This window comes from Mugil cephalus, chromosome 1 (genome assembly GCF_022458985.1).
Source record: "Mugil cephalus isolate CIBA_MC_2020 chromosome 1, CIBA_Mcephalus_1.1, whole genome shotgun sequence".
Lineage (NCBI taxonomy): Eukaryota > Metazoa > Chordata > Actinopteri > Mugiliformes > Mugilidae > Mugil > Mugil cephalus.
In genome coordinates, this window is record NC_061770.1 from 21369963 (window position 1) to 21386546 (window position 16584).

The 16584-nt window shown below is 42.4% G+C and overlaps 1 protein-coding gene across 3 annotated transcripts in view; it reads right to left on the reverse strand.

Annotated features, from left to right (window-relative positions):
* Positions 1–7031: 7031 nt before the first annotated feature.
* Positions 7032–16584, reverse strand: part of sema3b (sema domain, immunoglobulin domain (Ig), short basic domain, secreted, (semaphorin) 3B) — a 78530-nt gene continuing 68977 nt past the window's right edge. For all 3 annotated transcript variants that reach the window (XM_047583777.1, XM_047583760.1, XM_047583769.1), the window contains 9 exons: positions 16079–16148; positions 15848–15992; positions 14583–14802; positions 14392–14483; positions 14069–14110; positions 12770–12927; positions 12060–12115; positions 10878–11017; positions 7032–10614 (listed from right to left, as the gene is read on the reverse strand). In XM_047583777.1, coding sequence (XP_047439733.1) covers positions 10099–10614; positions 10878–11017; positions 12060–12115; positions 12770–12927; positions 14069–14110; positions 14392–14483; positions 14583–14802; positions 15848–15992; positions 16079–16148 — 1439 coding nt within the window. In that variant the 3' untranslated portion in view covers positions 7032–10098. The remainder of the gene's footprint in view (positions 10615–10877; positions 11018–12059; positions 12116–12769; positions 12928–14068; positions 14111–14391; positions 14484–14582; positions 14803–15847; positions 15993–16078; positions 16149–16584) is intronic.

The window sequence follows — 16584 nt, forward strand, 5'->3', positions numbered from 1 at the left end:
TGTTGGCTGTGGCTGAAACCTAGAACACACTCTGATGGGCGTGATGAGAGAACCTCACTGTCTTCTGGTCTCTGCTCTAGAGCGGCACTGAGCATGTTACTTTACACCTAAAAAAGCAGATGTCAAGCTTAAGTTCATAGGCAGGACAAGAGGAAAACCTTTGTCTGGGTCTCCACGTTGGTGTTGGGCCATAAGTGGAAACTGGCACTCTTCATTTTCCAGACTCTCCAGACTGATGAGGCTTAATTACTGGGAAGTGGGCCATAGACAGGATCACTCCAGAGTCTCCTGCACTGAGGTGAGGCTGTCTGCCATGTCATTCACAGGTTGTCATACTTAAGCTGGGGGGGAGGCCACCACCCTCTCAGTGATGACAGGGAGCTCATGAAGAAGTCCACCTATTACCAGCAAGGCACTTGTAGGAGAAGGTGTTCCTCGTTCCTAAACATGCACCCAGCAAATTGTAAAGCTCCGGGTGGGAAAGGGGGAGGACTTTATCAAGCTGATGGGTGTCGAGGACAGGAAACACTTCCTTGGTTCCTTGGCAGGTATTTGCCCTCTGATGCTTTTTTTGAAGAAGGAGCTTGGAGTATGAATTGGTTGCATCAGCCTTGGGGGTGAGCCGGAGCTAGGTCAGCATGTTCTGGACCAACACAGGACCCACAACAGATAAAAGTTCATAATGTATCCCCTAAGACACATCAGACACACTCAGACACTTCTGTTCAGCATAGGTAAAAGAAAATGGGAGCCAGTTATCAGGACCCAGTCTAATTTATATTCTCTTATTAGACCATGACTTAGATGCCAGACTTAGATAAGTGTGAGCAGGCGATCTGAAGAGATACCTGTCACTTGCGAGACACATTGAAATGTGAAATGGATCCACTGACTGTCTTTGTAGATCACTGAAAGTGATAATGTGAACGAGTTTTGAGACACTTACCCAAAAGAAGCCTGTTCAGAGTAGGGTTTTCCAATTTGTTCTTCCTTTTACGTCCCTTTCAAACCTTATTCTGGCTGAAATGGCTGGAGCGACATATAGTCTTTGGCCAATAATAGGTTGCTAGAGTACCATTCTAGGCAGCACAGTAGCTCTGTGGTTAGCACTGATGCCACTGATGCCGAGTCTGGCTCGGACCTTTCTGAGTGGAGTTTGCATGGGTGGGTTTTCTCAGGGTACTTTAGTTTCCTCCCACCTCCCAAGACATGCTTGTTCGGTTAACTCGTGATTCTAAATTGACCTTAGGTGTGAGTGTGAATGGTTGTTTGTCAGTGTGTTAGTTCTGCAATGGACTGGCGACCTGTCAAGGATGTACCCTGCCTCTCACCCAATGATAGCTGGGATAGGCTCCAGCAACCCCTGCGACCATAGTGAGTCACAGGGGTAGAAGATGTAGAAGATGAAATGAGTACCATTCCCATCTGGTCATGAACCAGACCCTTGCCAAGTGATTTTCAAGTGGGGCAACACATACGAATGTTGTTTAAATCTCATCAACCTACGAGTTATTTAGAACAGAAGAAGCTACTTGGATGAAACGTCTCCAAGAAATCCAACAAGTCCAGTTGCCCTTCTTTAAGCATGATTTCTGGGTGATGATTTGATGGTTATTCGCTGTCCAGGTGTTTTTTCTTATAGGGTCACTTAGAGTGTAGGTTTGGAAGTTACAGTTCTTTTTATATTTTGGTTCAGTTTGGGCCATTTAATTTCCTGGCATTATCAAGATCCTTCAACAAATATGGGAACAATACTTGACCGTAAGCAGATGTTTGTTGGAATGCTTTGAAGAAGCACGTGTTTATGTGGCCTTACTGTAAACATCATCCCGTATGCATTAGATTGAATGCAAGTAGTGTTTTTTTATTTTTACCCAGAGCGGAATAAATAACTGAGAGCAAGAAGAAAACAGCTGGTTATGTTAAAGAACTGAACTGCATAGTAACACAAACATGCCAAATGTTAATTGAATATCACTGGGAGTCCCGGTGAATGACTCACACACCACCAATTGTTTATCTTCACACACACACTTACGCCTCACTTCCTTTTCCTGTTTGGGATCGGAGTTGAAATTGGTCCAGATTGTCTTGATTATGCCAGGGGTAATGAGAGGACTAGCTATATGTCTGATGACTGCAGCAGCTGTACTTGGTAAGAGAGCAGGCCAGTCACCTTTGGAACTGCCCACCTGGGACCGAAGCTTTTCAAACACTCCTCCAAACAATATAGCTAATGTTGTAAAAAAGCCAATTTACCTCTCCCTGCCCCTTTTCTCATTCGATTCAATGAAACTTTACTGGTATGGCTTTTTGATCGAGAACATGTTGCCAAAGTATGCACATAAAAATCAACTACACCCCAGATGAATACAGTATAAAGCCACATGCACTGGGATATATAAACTCCTATGTGTGTATGGAACAATCAGACATAACATTATAACCACCATCCTAATACTGAGTAGGTCTCCATTGTGCCTCTAAAACAGTTGTGACTCATCAGAGTCAATGGACATGGGTCTTCTGAGAGTGTCCTGTGCTGTGGTATCTGGAAACACAATCTTGTAGTGGGGGGGCTTTGAGGCCTATGAGCTGAGGTGAGGGGCCTCTGTGGATCCTCCCACAGATACTTGGTCGGTTGAAATTGAGCATTCTTAACCTTCACTTACTTTGCACAGCCGGGGTAATTCATGTGATCGTCACGGGGAAGTATCTTGTATGAAACATGCTGCTTCCTTCCTAAAGGTCTGGTCATCCCTTAAGCAAAAGGAAGTCAAGCTACTCACAAGCCTTTGTAGGAAGCTTGTCAACAGTTGTTTGTTAACTTACAATGTGCATTGTTATTGTAGTTTTTACCTTTATTGAGATTTCCCAAATCTAATCCAACTTTTATCCAGAACAATAGCTGCCGTCACCCAGCGTCATCCAACTGAGAGAATAATCCCTACAGACTTTTATGGGCACTTATCACATCCACAGCCTCAAAAGATTAACCCTACTAGCTTCGGTAATTCCTAGATTCTTTGTGATCTTTGCCGTTTCGAGTGACATTTATGCCAATGAATTTTGCTAAACACAGAGTAGTAAGCTTCAGCAGCCTACACCTTTCCTCTACCGTAGAGGTATATGTGTCATTTTTGGAACTGTTTCATGCCTGTTTGGAAAGCACAGACAAACCACCTATTTCACCCTTTTGGTATGAAGTACAAACTCTTCACTTAAACCCATTTTCCTCTATAAAGTGGTGATCAAATGAGGTGTAATGCAATGCAGGGACAAAGCCTACCATACATTGGCACAGGTGATTAAATAACCTGATTTTGCTCAGGGGACTTTTCACTTTGGTGGGGCACATGTATTACTAGTCCACACACCTAACACGCTGCCAGCTCTTTCTTGAAAACAGCACAGGCTGATAATCATGAACCTTTGCACCTCAGTGTTAACTGGAGTCTCTGAATCACCGGTGATGTTAGCATGTGTGAGACGGATGTGTTGTGTGTCAATTAACTATAAAACAAATGCTGTGACAATAACATTCTGTTTTAAGCATTCTGCCTACTGTCTTACTGTCGGTCTTTTCTCACTCTATTTGGTCTTTCTACACACATGCTGTAATAATGGTTGAAACATCTATTAATCTATCGTCACTACACCATCATGAGCAGTGGTATAGATATTTTGAAATTTAGAGGACACTATGGGCTACAATATGCTCTAAGAAGGAATAATTCAAACCCACCAACATTAAATACGCTTTAACATTTTCATGTTCAAATATCCATTGATGTAATGATGGGTCATTACTGAGGAAAAACAACAATAACCATCAATAAAATGCATGTATTCCATGAATCGTCTTCCTCTAGGGAGGATTTCTTTTCAAAAAAAATAGAGAGAACCAACCATTAACAATATATACTGTTATAAATTTATGGCATGTTATGTCTCTATTCACCTTCTCTGTACGGAGAAAGGTTTACAGGTTTGGGATGGAGGGCTTCCTTTACTCTTCAATCAGACCGTCTGTCTGCTAAGCTAAAATGTGGACATTGTTGTCCTCAAAAGAGTGTCAATTGTCTTCCAGGTGCAAGTTGCCTGCTGAGTCCCAACCACAACAGAACCAGGTCTTCAATTCAGGACTCATTTGTGTGTAAGATAAAACAACATCAACTACTGGAATTTGTTATAGTAGAGTTTGTTATGCATTCATTCCCCTGGCTAAGACATCATTTACCCGGTTAAGTGAGCTCCCTGTCCTAAAAGTTCTTCAATTAAATGTAATGCAATGACTTGGCTGGAGGTAGATAGTATCTGGGTTTTTATTTAAGGTATGTTTATGTCTGAGAAAAATAAACTTACCCATACCATACTTGCATTCTTCTCCATCCTTTCTTTTCTTCCTTCTTGAGTCTCAAACACTTGGGTCATGTAGACAGAAACAATTAGCGGTGTGTTTAGACTGTCAAGGTGGCAGACTTCTATCACTGCAAATCCAGCGCTGGCTCTGCGTCTGTGTGAGTGAGTAAATGCAGTTAGTTAGTGTGTGTCCTGTCTCCTTTGTGTCAACATGGGGCTAATCACCAAAGTAATTACACTAAATTAGTCTCATTAATCATTAGACGTGTCAGTCCACTGCTGCACCGCCTGCTAGTGTGTGGGGCTGATTGACTAACTGGGGGAGAGTTTACTCTGTATGTTGTATGAAAGATTGGTGAGGTAAGGCTAATTTCACTTTATGCACAGAAAAAATAGTGTGCAAATCAAGCTAAAGCAACTTTTTGATGATTTGTAAGTTAGTAATAATCATTATTATTTAATGTCTCTGATATACAAGTCAGTTGTTTTAGCATTAACTAATTAGTTTGTTGATATTGTGCAATTATTTTTATCTACATCCACTTTTATTGCATGTATATCCTGTAGCTCGAGGTTCTGTTTGTGTACTTAAAATGTTCAAAAAGTGAGTTATGAATTGTTTGAAGTTATTGGAATGCACAGTAAAATAGCGTTGGGTATTTGTGTAGCTGCACAGAAGCACTTCAGTTCCATTACAGAAACTGCAGCTTTAATATGACAGCAACAGGCAGTGTGACTGTGAGGTAACTTAATATTAAGGAACAGCATTTAAGCACAACACAAGGAGTTGGAGTCAGAGTTTGTACTTTTCTGATGCTGTGACGCCTTGAAACAATGTAACTTTCTGTTCTAAAATTCTGATAGTGTAAATGAAGAAAGCCTTAAAAACATGTACATTAAGCTATGTCTTGACTGCATAATTGTTGTGGACTTTAAATATGTATGTTAAAGGTCAAAGAACAAGGAGTGGACCTTTTTGGATGTTTCCCCAGTACTGGAGTAAAATTACTTTGCTTACTGTCAGATTGCACAAAGTGTAATAGGTTCCAACAATGACTCCATATAGTCTAAATTTTTCCCCACTGCTCAAAAGCCGTGTCCTAAAATATCTTCAATTTAATTACTTTCAGGTCACAATGTTTTTTTGTTTTTTTTCTTCTTACGTTTGCCATGAGCTCATTGAAGCACTGGACTTCACTTGTTCCATATATGTCTATGTTTAACATGGCATTGAATGGCAATGGCATGCCTTAGAAAAGCTTCTTTATTCTTCTTCATTGGTGCGTCAAATTGAACGTAAACATGCCGGTATATATGGACGGGTCTGACGTCTATCATGTTTCATATAGAGGGCCACTGTGTGCCAAATTACATTCACCGTATCATGATGCACTGCTCTATATATGGAAGCGTCTTTGTTTGACTTGAGAGAGAGGCCCAGAGGCACCTGCATGGCAAACGCACAGAAAGATACAATACATATCCATAGACACACAAGTTCACAAGTTCTGTTGAGATACAGAAACTGTGAAATAGAACCAGGATAAAATGTATCAAATACACCATTAGTTGAGTCCAGAGTTTAGACAAAAGTCCCTCTGTGTTCAACTTAATCTGATCCTTAACCTTCTCGAAGAAGCAAGAAGGGAGACGATGGCAATTTTTCAAAACTGTCCCCACTTTCAAGGTTTGAAACTCAGTCCTCACAAAGTCATACGTCCGAGAACACTTGGGCTATGGCGAGTTATAACCCAGTAAAATCAGTGCACGGAAATGAGGCCTCAATTAGGACCCCACGGACCACTGCAGACCTATTTAGCGCACACATACAGAATGGTGAAGGCCACTGAAAACACCGGGGAACTAATGGGTTGCCAGTTTGAGTAATACGGACCCAATTTCATTTCCTACGTGTTTATGACTGCTGACTACACACTGCATCTGTGTGTATGCGTGTCTGCATGTGTGTGTGTTAGCGTAAGTGGAAACTTAAACATATGTGAATGTTTTTCAGGAATAAAGGAATGTGAGCGGTGTCACTTATTTCTGCATGTGTGCATGTGTGCGCGTTGTCAGTGCTGACAGGCTGGTCAGGATGATATTAGTGTGAAGAATGTATAGGTCTTAATGTCAAAGATGGAGACACTGATAGAAACGTGGAGCAGAGGGGGGGTGGTGTAACAGAATATGTACCTGTTTTCTCGTTTTGCATTGCAAGATGTTATGTAGTGGGTATATGGTGTGCTCATACAGTTATAGAAGATGGGAAAAAGAATCATGGGATCAAAACTGTGAGTAACTCTGAAAAGGGTGTTTCCATTCCCCCTTTTCTGCAAGATGCGTTTCTTGCACGGTTTAGTATCAAATCATTGAGTTGGTTATGTAAACAACATTGGTGCAAGTTAAATGTTTTAATGAATCTGTAATGAGCATTTTAATACATTGTAGCTCTTACACTGCCACCATGTGGTTAAAACATGAATGACATGATGTATCATCCAGAGCTATACATCAGTCGATAAATGTGCTTCTAACAAATTGTTTCCCCTGCGAGACGCACCTTAGTAAAAGTAAAAAAGTCAAGACGTTATTTTGTCACTGCGTTGCGACTTCTCATGAAATGTTCACAGACGAGAGTTCAAGAAATTCAGCAGAGACGTCACGCCTAATGAAGTAACTGCATATTTTTTTTTTATTGTGTTAATCAAAAACAATCTGACATGACATTTCACAAAGACCTGGGAGTATTACAGTGCACCACGTTAACTTTGGCCTTCGACCTTTGAACTTTCAGCCACAGACCGCCTCCACACGCACCGCTGCTCCTTTCGCCATTATATACAGAGCTCTGCTGTCCCCCAAAACTCTCACACGCACAAACACACGTTCGGCTCGCGCACACTCACTCACACACAAGCGTCTCCTTGTGAGTTGCTGAAGGGGGAGGGGGTGCGTCACACGGCATGGGATACAACGGGTCTGATGGGAGGTGCTGTTAGAATGATGAAGACTTGAACTTTGGACACTGGCTTCAGGAAGCGTTTAAACAATATTCTGCGGGGAAAAAAACACGTTGAGGATGAGACTTTATCAGCAGAGCATGAACGATACAGATGTAAATCTACATTTATAAGAAAAATAAAAATCCACCACAACATATCAGCTTATCTTTGCACATAAATACATAAGAGGAGGAATAATAATAATTATTATTATAATAATAAAAGTCAACATTGTGCTTTCTTTCTCTCGCTCTTTCTTGCCACCAAACCATTGTCGACCGCATCAGCCCCCAACACTGGTCATGCAGTTTCAAGCACAAAACAACAGCTGGCTTACAAAAAGGGACACTCGGGCCAGTTTGGCGTCACTCCCAATGTAAATCAGTAATGTTATCATTGGGAAAACAATTGTAAAATGTAAAATTCTGTGGATTAAAAGCAGATCGTGGCACTAATAACACTATCCCAGTGAACTCCCTCGTCCTTGACGTGATGCCACAACTACAGAGTGTCCCTTTTTATATAGCGTCAGTCAGTTCATTTTAAAGAGTTAATTACATCTCTATAAAGAAGGTATATAAATAACGACAATGATTCCATACATCTAAAATCCACTAACATGTCTAGTTTGTGCTGCCTCCTTTTAGTCCACAAAACCAACCGTCTTTTAAAGGACGCAGCGCAAATTAGACTCAACATTTATCATAAAAATCATACCGAGATTTCATGAATGCAAAACATAAACGCATGTTTATCTTACAAGGCAGGCCAGTTTCTTTCTTTCACAGGGGATAGGCTATGACATATTATAGTATTGTACCACAGAGAGGCTCCTCACTTGAGCCTGTACACGCAAATGGACACTAGGGGGCAGTCAAGACAACACAATGTTAGCACAGACAATCAACAAAGTTTTTTTTTTTTTTTTTTTTTTTTTTTACATTTAATAAGAGAGATTAGACTAACACATGAGAAGGAAGACCTTATAGTACTAACCGTCCATTATGTAGAGATGACATTATAAAGCAGCAGAAGTCAATGAGATTCATGACACTACACTGAGAAGTGATTACGACAGTGTGTGAAGTCAGATTGGATTTTTTTGTTATTTTTCTTTAGTTTTTTTTTGCAAACTGTGAAAATGCATTGTGGGTAGAGTAGCAGAAGAGCAGCTTTCTGTGCATTCTCCGCGACATTTCATTATTATTATTTGCATATCTATTTGTCACAAACAATATATATGCAATAACAGTGTAAAAGAAACAAAGTACCGTTTAGAATAAAAAAAACTATCAGTCTCACTCATAAATATCATGCTAATATATATATATGCATATATATATATTGTACGTACTGTAGCCCAGGAACATGGGTTGTCAGACTCGGTTCGCTAAAATCTTTCCACTTTATTAATAATGCTCGTCGCCCGAACCACCGTGTTCGCGATTTCTTCTTGTTGTCAAATCACAAAACGCCAAATTTCAGACCAATTTTAGAGAGAGACCTTGAATCGTGTTACTTCTAGAGCTTTATAATATCTGCAAAAGATGCAATTTAGGTCTTATTGTCTTATTTGGGCCTTTGTTTCCTTTAGTGCTCTAGCTATTTTTCTGCGTGCTGTAAACATCTAATTTGTGTATCGCATCGTGGAAACAGAAAGTTTTCCATGTCTGGTTCTTTAGTGGTTTGGACCAGTGAAGCGATATAATCACATCTGACCACATATGACTGCTCTCTAACTATGAACTATGATTGATTTTTGTTGCAACAGGCCTCATGTGCCTATCTGGAAACAAAAAAAAAAAAAAGACACTACAGTAGAACCAGCTTTGCAACTTGCTGGTCCATTCCACAGGTTTCTCAAATCTGCTGGCATCGTTATCTCTTTAGTGATTGCATTCTTATATGCACAAGAAACCCAAAGTGAGGCTAATCAACACCTCTGCACCGACGGCACCACAGGACCAATTCATTATGCAAATTTGTGTCAAAAAAACAAACAAAAAAAACTGCATGCTTGTGCAATTAATCATAAATAGTCACGCGTTTCCAGTTCGACCTTTACTTTCGCTTCGGGTTCCAGTTGTACTGTTGCTCCATTGTCTTTGCACTGTGCACGCTCGAGTCCGTCCGTTTCGCTGCAGTGGTGTGAAATCGTCAGGCGAGAAAAGCCGCGAGGAGAGTTGATCCAAAAGTTTGTGGTTTGTTTTTTTTTTGTTACTGAGTGGTGCGGTCCCGAGAGCAGGTGTGCATATTGTGACCCACTAACCACGTATAAAGTCTAAAATGTGGTCGTCGTGTGCTATGAGGCCACCTTCCGTATACAGCGAGTGGCGAAGGGAATGACGTGTGAGTGTGAGTTTATTGCCCACAGATAAAAGTGGGTTTCCGCCACATATCTGCTAGTACACTCGTCTACTCTAGTGGAACAGTGTAAAGGGATCGTGCAGAATCAATTTGGGCAGTAAGGCAGCACATGCAGGGGCTGGCCAGTGGGATCAGGATTGGGGGTACCATATAGTGGGGGCATCCATAGGTAAATATAATACAATAGAGGAGGTGTGTGTTTGTGTGCATGTGTGTGCGTGTCTGTGTATTCATGTACATGTGTGTGCATCTGTGTGCGTGAACACCTCCATGAGTTCTTGGTCTCTCAGTCTCTTTCTATCACCCTCCTCCATTTTTCTTGTATCAGTCATTCTTTTCTCCATTCTCCATCCTTTCGTCTACACTGTTACTCCCCCGCGCTGCGCGGCGCCCTAGGGTTTGGTTTCCCGTCGTGGGTCCGGCGGTTTCTCCCCTTCCTTATCTCCTGAAGATGCTTCCACTTTTTGTTTGGTGGGCGGGCAGCGGGACCCAGAGGCGGGAGGTCCTTCGCCTGAGCGGGAAAACTCTTATCCGCCTGATCGCCGCCGCCGCCGTTCTTGCGCGCCCAGACTTGCTCGCAAATCTGGTCGACGGTGCTCAGGTTAGGGTGGTCCACCAGCTGCATGAAGTCTCGGTACCAGAGCTTTTGATTGGTCATCGGGGACCCGCCTCCGCTGCGGGGATCTAATCGAACGGGGGCATCAGAGGGTAGATTGGAGGTGGAGGAGGATGTTGAGGGTACAACTTCCAAGGTGATGCCGAGTAATGTTTGGGTGAAGCCGTGTTCCATGGCGTGGCACTGGTAGATGCCGATGTCTCTCTTTAGGACACGACGAATCAGAAGGCCTCTGTCTGTCTGGAGGATACGGTCATCTAGACGTACCTGGAAGACAAAAACATGATTTTAGTCACACCTGCCTCAGACACCCCAAGTAACATCCACATGAATGAATGCCAGGTCCAAAGGTTTCCCAGTAGAACACTGAATTGTCACAAGATGCTCTGTGTTATTTACTTTTCCTGTCAGTGGTCATATTGCTGTGGCTGATCAGTGTAAACCCAACTTTATGCCCTAATTGCAAGAGTGACTTGACCCTCACTGTAGTCATTAAAAACATTCTGATCATTCTCTTTCTGGTGTCTCACCTCCTCCCGTGTGTTCTGTGAATGTTTCTGGAAGGTCCAGGTGACTCTGGCCTGGAGGGATTTGGGGATGCACTCCAAGAAGGTGCTACTTCCCTCGACTCCGTACAGCTTCCTCTCTGTGACGCGGTGCTTGTGGTGGTCTGGAGGGGGCAGCACAGACAAAGATTTTAAAGGTCCGCTTCATCTCGGGACGTGTGCGCAGATGGAGCAGCAAAATTGGGAAGTGCGGAAAATGGAAGGGCAGAGCGGGACAGTGCGAAGGTGTCAGGAGAGGAAAGGGGTAAAAATTATAAAAACAGGACTGGACAAGGAAAGATAAGATGGAATGGAAAATTTAAGTTGACGCTGCTTCTCTCTGAGAAGTAAATGAATAAAAGTGGTCACTTATGCTCTTGCATCACTGTAAACCACATTTTATGACGCTGCACTAGTCAATATTAAGGACGCATCACAACAGCCTCTCATAATCATAACTTCTGGATAACTACTCGTCAATAAAAAAAGGTTGAAGTGATTATTTGATCACACGTTAGAAGCAGCATTTCAGGAAAATGTCGCCCTGGCAGTTGTACATGTTGCAGCAGTAATATCTGTTCTAAATCTTAATCCAGTAATAAATGCATATTTAAAGTACTTGCTAAGACCAAAACCAGCCGAGATTAGTTCCCTAGTCTCCAGCTCTACACGTAATGCAGGAAGAACAATGGTATCGAAACTGCCAAACGGACCCCCGAACAGCACTCTGGGGCAATGCCAGCCTCATCAGAGACAATTACTCTGACCTTTATTAGTTTTACACAACTGGGCTTGCGTGCCACATGATGTAATCGTATTACCCAGGAGCTCCTTCAGTGGGAGCGATTAGCCTGATTCAGTTATGTGGCAGAAAGACAGATAGCAGCAGCAGCAGCAGCAGAAAGCTGGTATTGTAGTCTGGCAGGACAGAGGTCATCCGGGTTAAAGAAGGGGGTAGTTTGAATTTCTTGGCATGTGGACAGTGGGTTTTTTTTCAGATGCCGTGAGTCCTAAATGAGTCAGAGCAGGATCAGACTTAGACTTTGTTCTTATTACTTAAATATACATCTGGAGGCTGCGGAGCTAGCGCGGTTTATTTTTAACAACCATGAAGTTTTCCTGACACATCCTCATGCTGCAAATACGTTTCGACTACGGAGGTATTACCTCCAGAGCAAAGGGTGTTGGGGTCTCCGTTCCTTACGTCCTGGCGGCGGAAACGTCTGTGAAGAAGAAGAGTTTAGAGCAATTTAGTATAAGATTAGGAAGGACACCGATCAGGCATAACATTATGACTGTCTTCCTAATATCATGTAGGTTCTCCCTTGTGCCACCAAACTCATCAGAGAATGGACACGGGTCTTCTGAGGGTGTCCATATGCTGTTTTTCATACTTTTTGAGTTGTTTCTAAACCATTTGACTGCTGTTATCAAATAGTGTCATTGTCATGGGGTCTGGATACCTTGTCAGGTCTAGGTGGGTGCTACATGTCTAAGTAACATCCACACAAATGCCAGGTCCAAAAGTTTCCCAGTAAAACTTTGCATTGCAAAAGGTTGGTCAATGATATTTCCTTCTCCTGTCAGTGGTTTTAATGTTGTGGCTGATCAGTGTATAAAATCTTGGGAATGTGTGTGTTATGAACCAGAAACAACACCTGGTTAAGGTGAGCTTTCATGTCTAGAAGTAATAAATCCAAATTCCAAATGCCAAGTCCAAAGGTCTCCCTGCAGAGCACTGAATTGTCCCAAGATGGTCAATGTTATTCACTTCTCCTGTCATAATGTTGTGGCTGATCGATGTATGACACAGTTTTAGCATATTTTCCCGTAACAAGTGGTTGTCTGGAGTATCTCATAGTGTTTGTGTCGCAGACCTCTTTGTGTTTGGCAGGTAGCGAGTACAGGAAGTTCCATCCCAGGCGCAGTACGGGTCCCTGGCCAGGCAGCACTCAGCGCAGGCCTTCCCGTACATACTGCAGCGGTGAAGGGGAACCTGAGCGAGGCCTGTGTCGGAGCCAACGTACAGCTGTTGCTGTGATAACACAGAAAATGGAGGGAAATATTGCCGCGTCAAGAATGTGCTCAAGTTAAAAAACAGCTGGGATATTCATGCGCGATGACTGTGACTTGTCCAAATGGGACTGTGACAAGTTTTCCAATTTACGACAAGTTTTGATTTCGTATAGTATAGGCCGTTTCGCAACAATGTGACGTATTTTGAGGGGCGGGGCTTAGATGGAGGCAAAACATCTCAAACAGTATAGCCTGTAAATTAGCACATTTCAGTGGACTGTATTGGCAAGAATGGATGTGGAAAACACATATTTTAGAGAATATATTAATACACTCACTCTCCGAGACCATGAGTGTTATTTTAAAAAGTTGACTCTGACTAATGGGATTATATTCACCGACCCCTACACTCTAACTCACTGGATGGACGGTTTGACCAACGGAGGGCACAGAGGGTACAAAGTCTGGTCTGTCTTTATCAAGTGAAGCCTCTCCAACAAAGATATTGCAAGAAGTAAGTGGGATTACTGTGGAGGGTAATGCAGCAAATGCAACTTCTGCTCAGACGCCCCTGAGACGTAAACCTCACTAGTCTAGTGGTTAGCATTAGCATTAATCAGTATTTGGGGCATTCTTGTTACAGGTTAACTTAACATAATTTCGGTCACAATTTAGTCTAACCCACAATTACATCCAGGCTGAAAGTGATAATGCATAATGCATTACATATTAATCTTACCTGATAAGAAGTGTGTGTTGCAAACAGAGAGTTATTTATGATTGTCTCACTCCAATCCTTTCTTTTAACTGCGTTCAACCAAAGTCATCTGCGACAACTTAAGTGTTTTTTGCTTTTTCATTTTTGTCTCCCAAAAACAAGACTGTAACAGTTCTGGCTTCAAGCTTCCCTCTGTTTTGCCTCCAGTTAATGTCGTGACGTCATAATGACGTAGGCCATGAAGGGGTCTATACCGCGACATATTTCTGTCTAAATGAACATGCAGATACATTTTTGAATTAATCCAGACATGGACAGTTTTTTAAAACTAAAACTGACACCAGAGCTACAAATGTCAGCTTTCTCTTAAAGAATATTGCTTCTTTAAATGTGTGCCTAAATACCGTGTATTGCACAGTATTTAAAGGTAGAGCAAACTTACCCGTTTTGAGGAGATTTGCATGTTGATGATGGATGAGGCATCCTGAAAAGCAGAGGAGATGCAAGAATTAATATACAGCTTGGTCAAGATGCATCTTAACCATGAAGTTATCTTTACCAGTCACACTAAACATCTAGGGGGTGGGATATGATCTTGCAAACTTTGACAATCCAACAATACACTGACAGCACAATTACTTTAAATTATCATTTAATTGGGCTGACTGATTATAAGATGCACTTAATGTGTATCCTAAACAGATTTACAGTATAAAGAGTAGTTTTATTTACAAGAAGCATTATGCAGCATTATGATAGTCTTACTTTGAAAACCTCCAACTCTTCCAGTAGAAGTTCCTCCATGTTGTTCCAGCTCTCCTTGGGGACATTGATCACTTTCAGCACTGTCCCTTTGTCTGAAACAACATATTTTTAAAAATGTAATTCCATTACTTTATCAGGGGAACAGTGTTAAAAGGAAACCTGAGTCTGGGAGTTTAAAATGACCCATTCACCTGTGCCAATGAACATGACATCATACTGTCCGTCGGCAGCGTTGACCCTGTCCACGGCGATCTGCGTGAAGCTGTAGTCCACGTTAGTCCTGACGAAGATGGGCCGTCGGCTCATGGGGTAGACCGGGTTGTACATGAGAGGGTGGTGACGCGCGAACTGGATCACGTCGTCTGGGAAGCCCTTTGTGGATTCGAAGCTGCCGAACGTCTTGCTGGGACACTAGTGGAGGGCAGTTATGCAAAGTATTGGTACTCGGTTTGCATAGCTCTGGCGAAGCAAGTCAGCTTAAAACAGTACACACTGAAACAAGTTTCATAACACACTTTAAGACCTTGTGAATGTAAGGACTTGGCAGCTGTAATATTCATAATCCAGCAAATTCTACGGCAAAGGAGAGGCCGACCAAGTCTGTGCTCTCCACACAGACTCTTTACTTTGTCTGGATTCAGTCATACCATAATGGGTCTGGTGATGAGTAAATTAGTTGTGTCTTTATGCATGCCCACTGTTTTAAAGAGCCTTACTCAGTATTTTCTAAGCACAAAGCCACAGCGGGCTGCGGAGAGGAGATTGGCGTGATGCTTCTCAACAACTTGAGTGAGAATGTACTTTAAAATCAAGTGGTATTAATACTTAAAAAGAAGTTCAGCCTATGCATTCGTGAAGTTCCGTCTGGTTTATGCATTAAATGTTGAATCTGCACGACGTGCAGTTTTTCATAATTTCCTGCACGGCCGGCCGCTTTCTTAAAACCCGATTCGCTCTGCTAATTTTACAACACAGTGAGGTGAGGATGGCGTGAGGGAGACTTTACTGTAGGCTAAATACAATTAACTATTCTGCATTCATACAATGGGGATTGTTCTGCCGTGGCAGTAACAGCCGAAGCTCTGCATGACGAATCCTGCTGACGCTAGACTTGTGCGCTTAGCGGAATGTAAGCACCTATTGATTGGGGGGACGGGGGGTTGCGGAGAGGTTTTCGAACGGGAAATAAGGTCTGAGCACTCCTAGGAAGTGCCTGAAAGACCTGTATCATGAGGATATTACATGAGATTACTGAGTAAAGTACTCCATTACAAGAGTTTTATTTGAATGACAGATTTGTTTTCTTTTCCTGTAGAGTGACTATTACTTTCTGAACTTTGAAAAATGGCTATTAATTCTCCATAGTCTTGCGTACATTAACTAGGTTGCATTTCACTTTTAGAAAGTCTTGTCTTGCCACTGCTCTGTTGATGGGCATTTACGGTCATCGACATACCATTCCTGGGCGTGGATAGGGGACTTTTCCCTGGAAGGGGACCCACTGGTAGTTGGGACCCTCTTTGTGAGCGAAGGGCCCCAGGAAGGCCCTCCGGATGTCATTCATGGAGTAGAGACACACAGCTGAGCCTTTAAATACACTGCTGCTGGGGGATAGGAGGCACTGGGTTAGAGCTGGCAAATGCATGCATATCGTGCGAACACTCAAATAATGTGAACACTCTCTGACCTGGAAGTAGAGAAGACGGTATAGACCAGAGGGTTCTTTTTGTCTCTCGTCTGCAGCAGGAACACGTCGCCTGAGGACGGACACACACACACACACACTCGGGTCAGGACGAGGTAGTCCAGAGGTCAAAGGTTGAGAGAAAGGTAAACAAAGGCCTACAGCCATGTCTAACTACTTTAAAGAGAAATGTTGATAACCAGGGGTCGTGACATGTAACTAAAAACCCTGCACCTTGGTTAAATACATTTTTAACAAAAACCTTTAAAATATTTAGTTCCACCTGTCAGATTCAGGGTTAGGGTTAGTTTCAGGTGCGATAGGAAAACTCATTGTCAAGATAAAAGACTCTTTGTTCCCTCAAGGGAATGTGATGGACAGACGCAGCTTAAGGTGGAGTAGGGGTTTGAACAAATTTTTCCACTTAGTTTACCTTTAACTGTGTCATGAGATTGGCTCAGAGATGGATCATGTTATGGCCGACAGATACAAATGAAATGGTCAAGGGA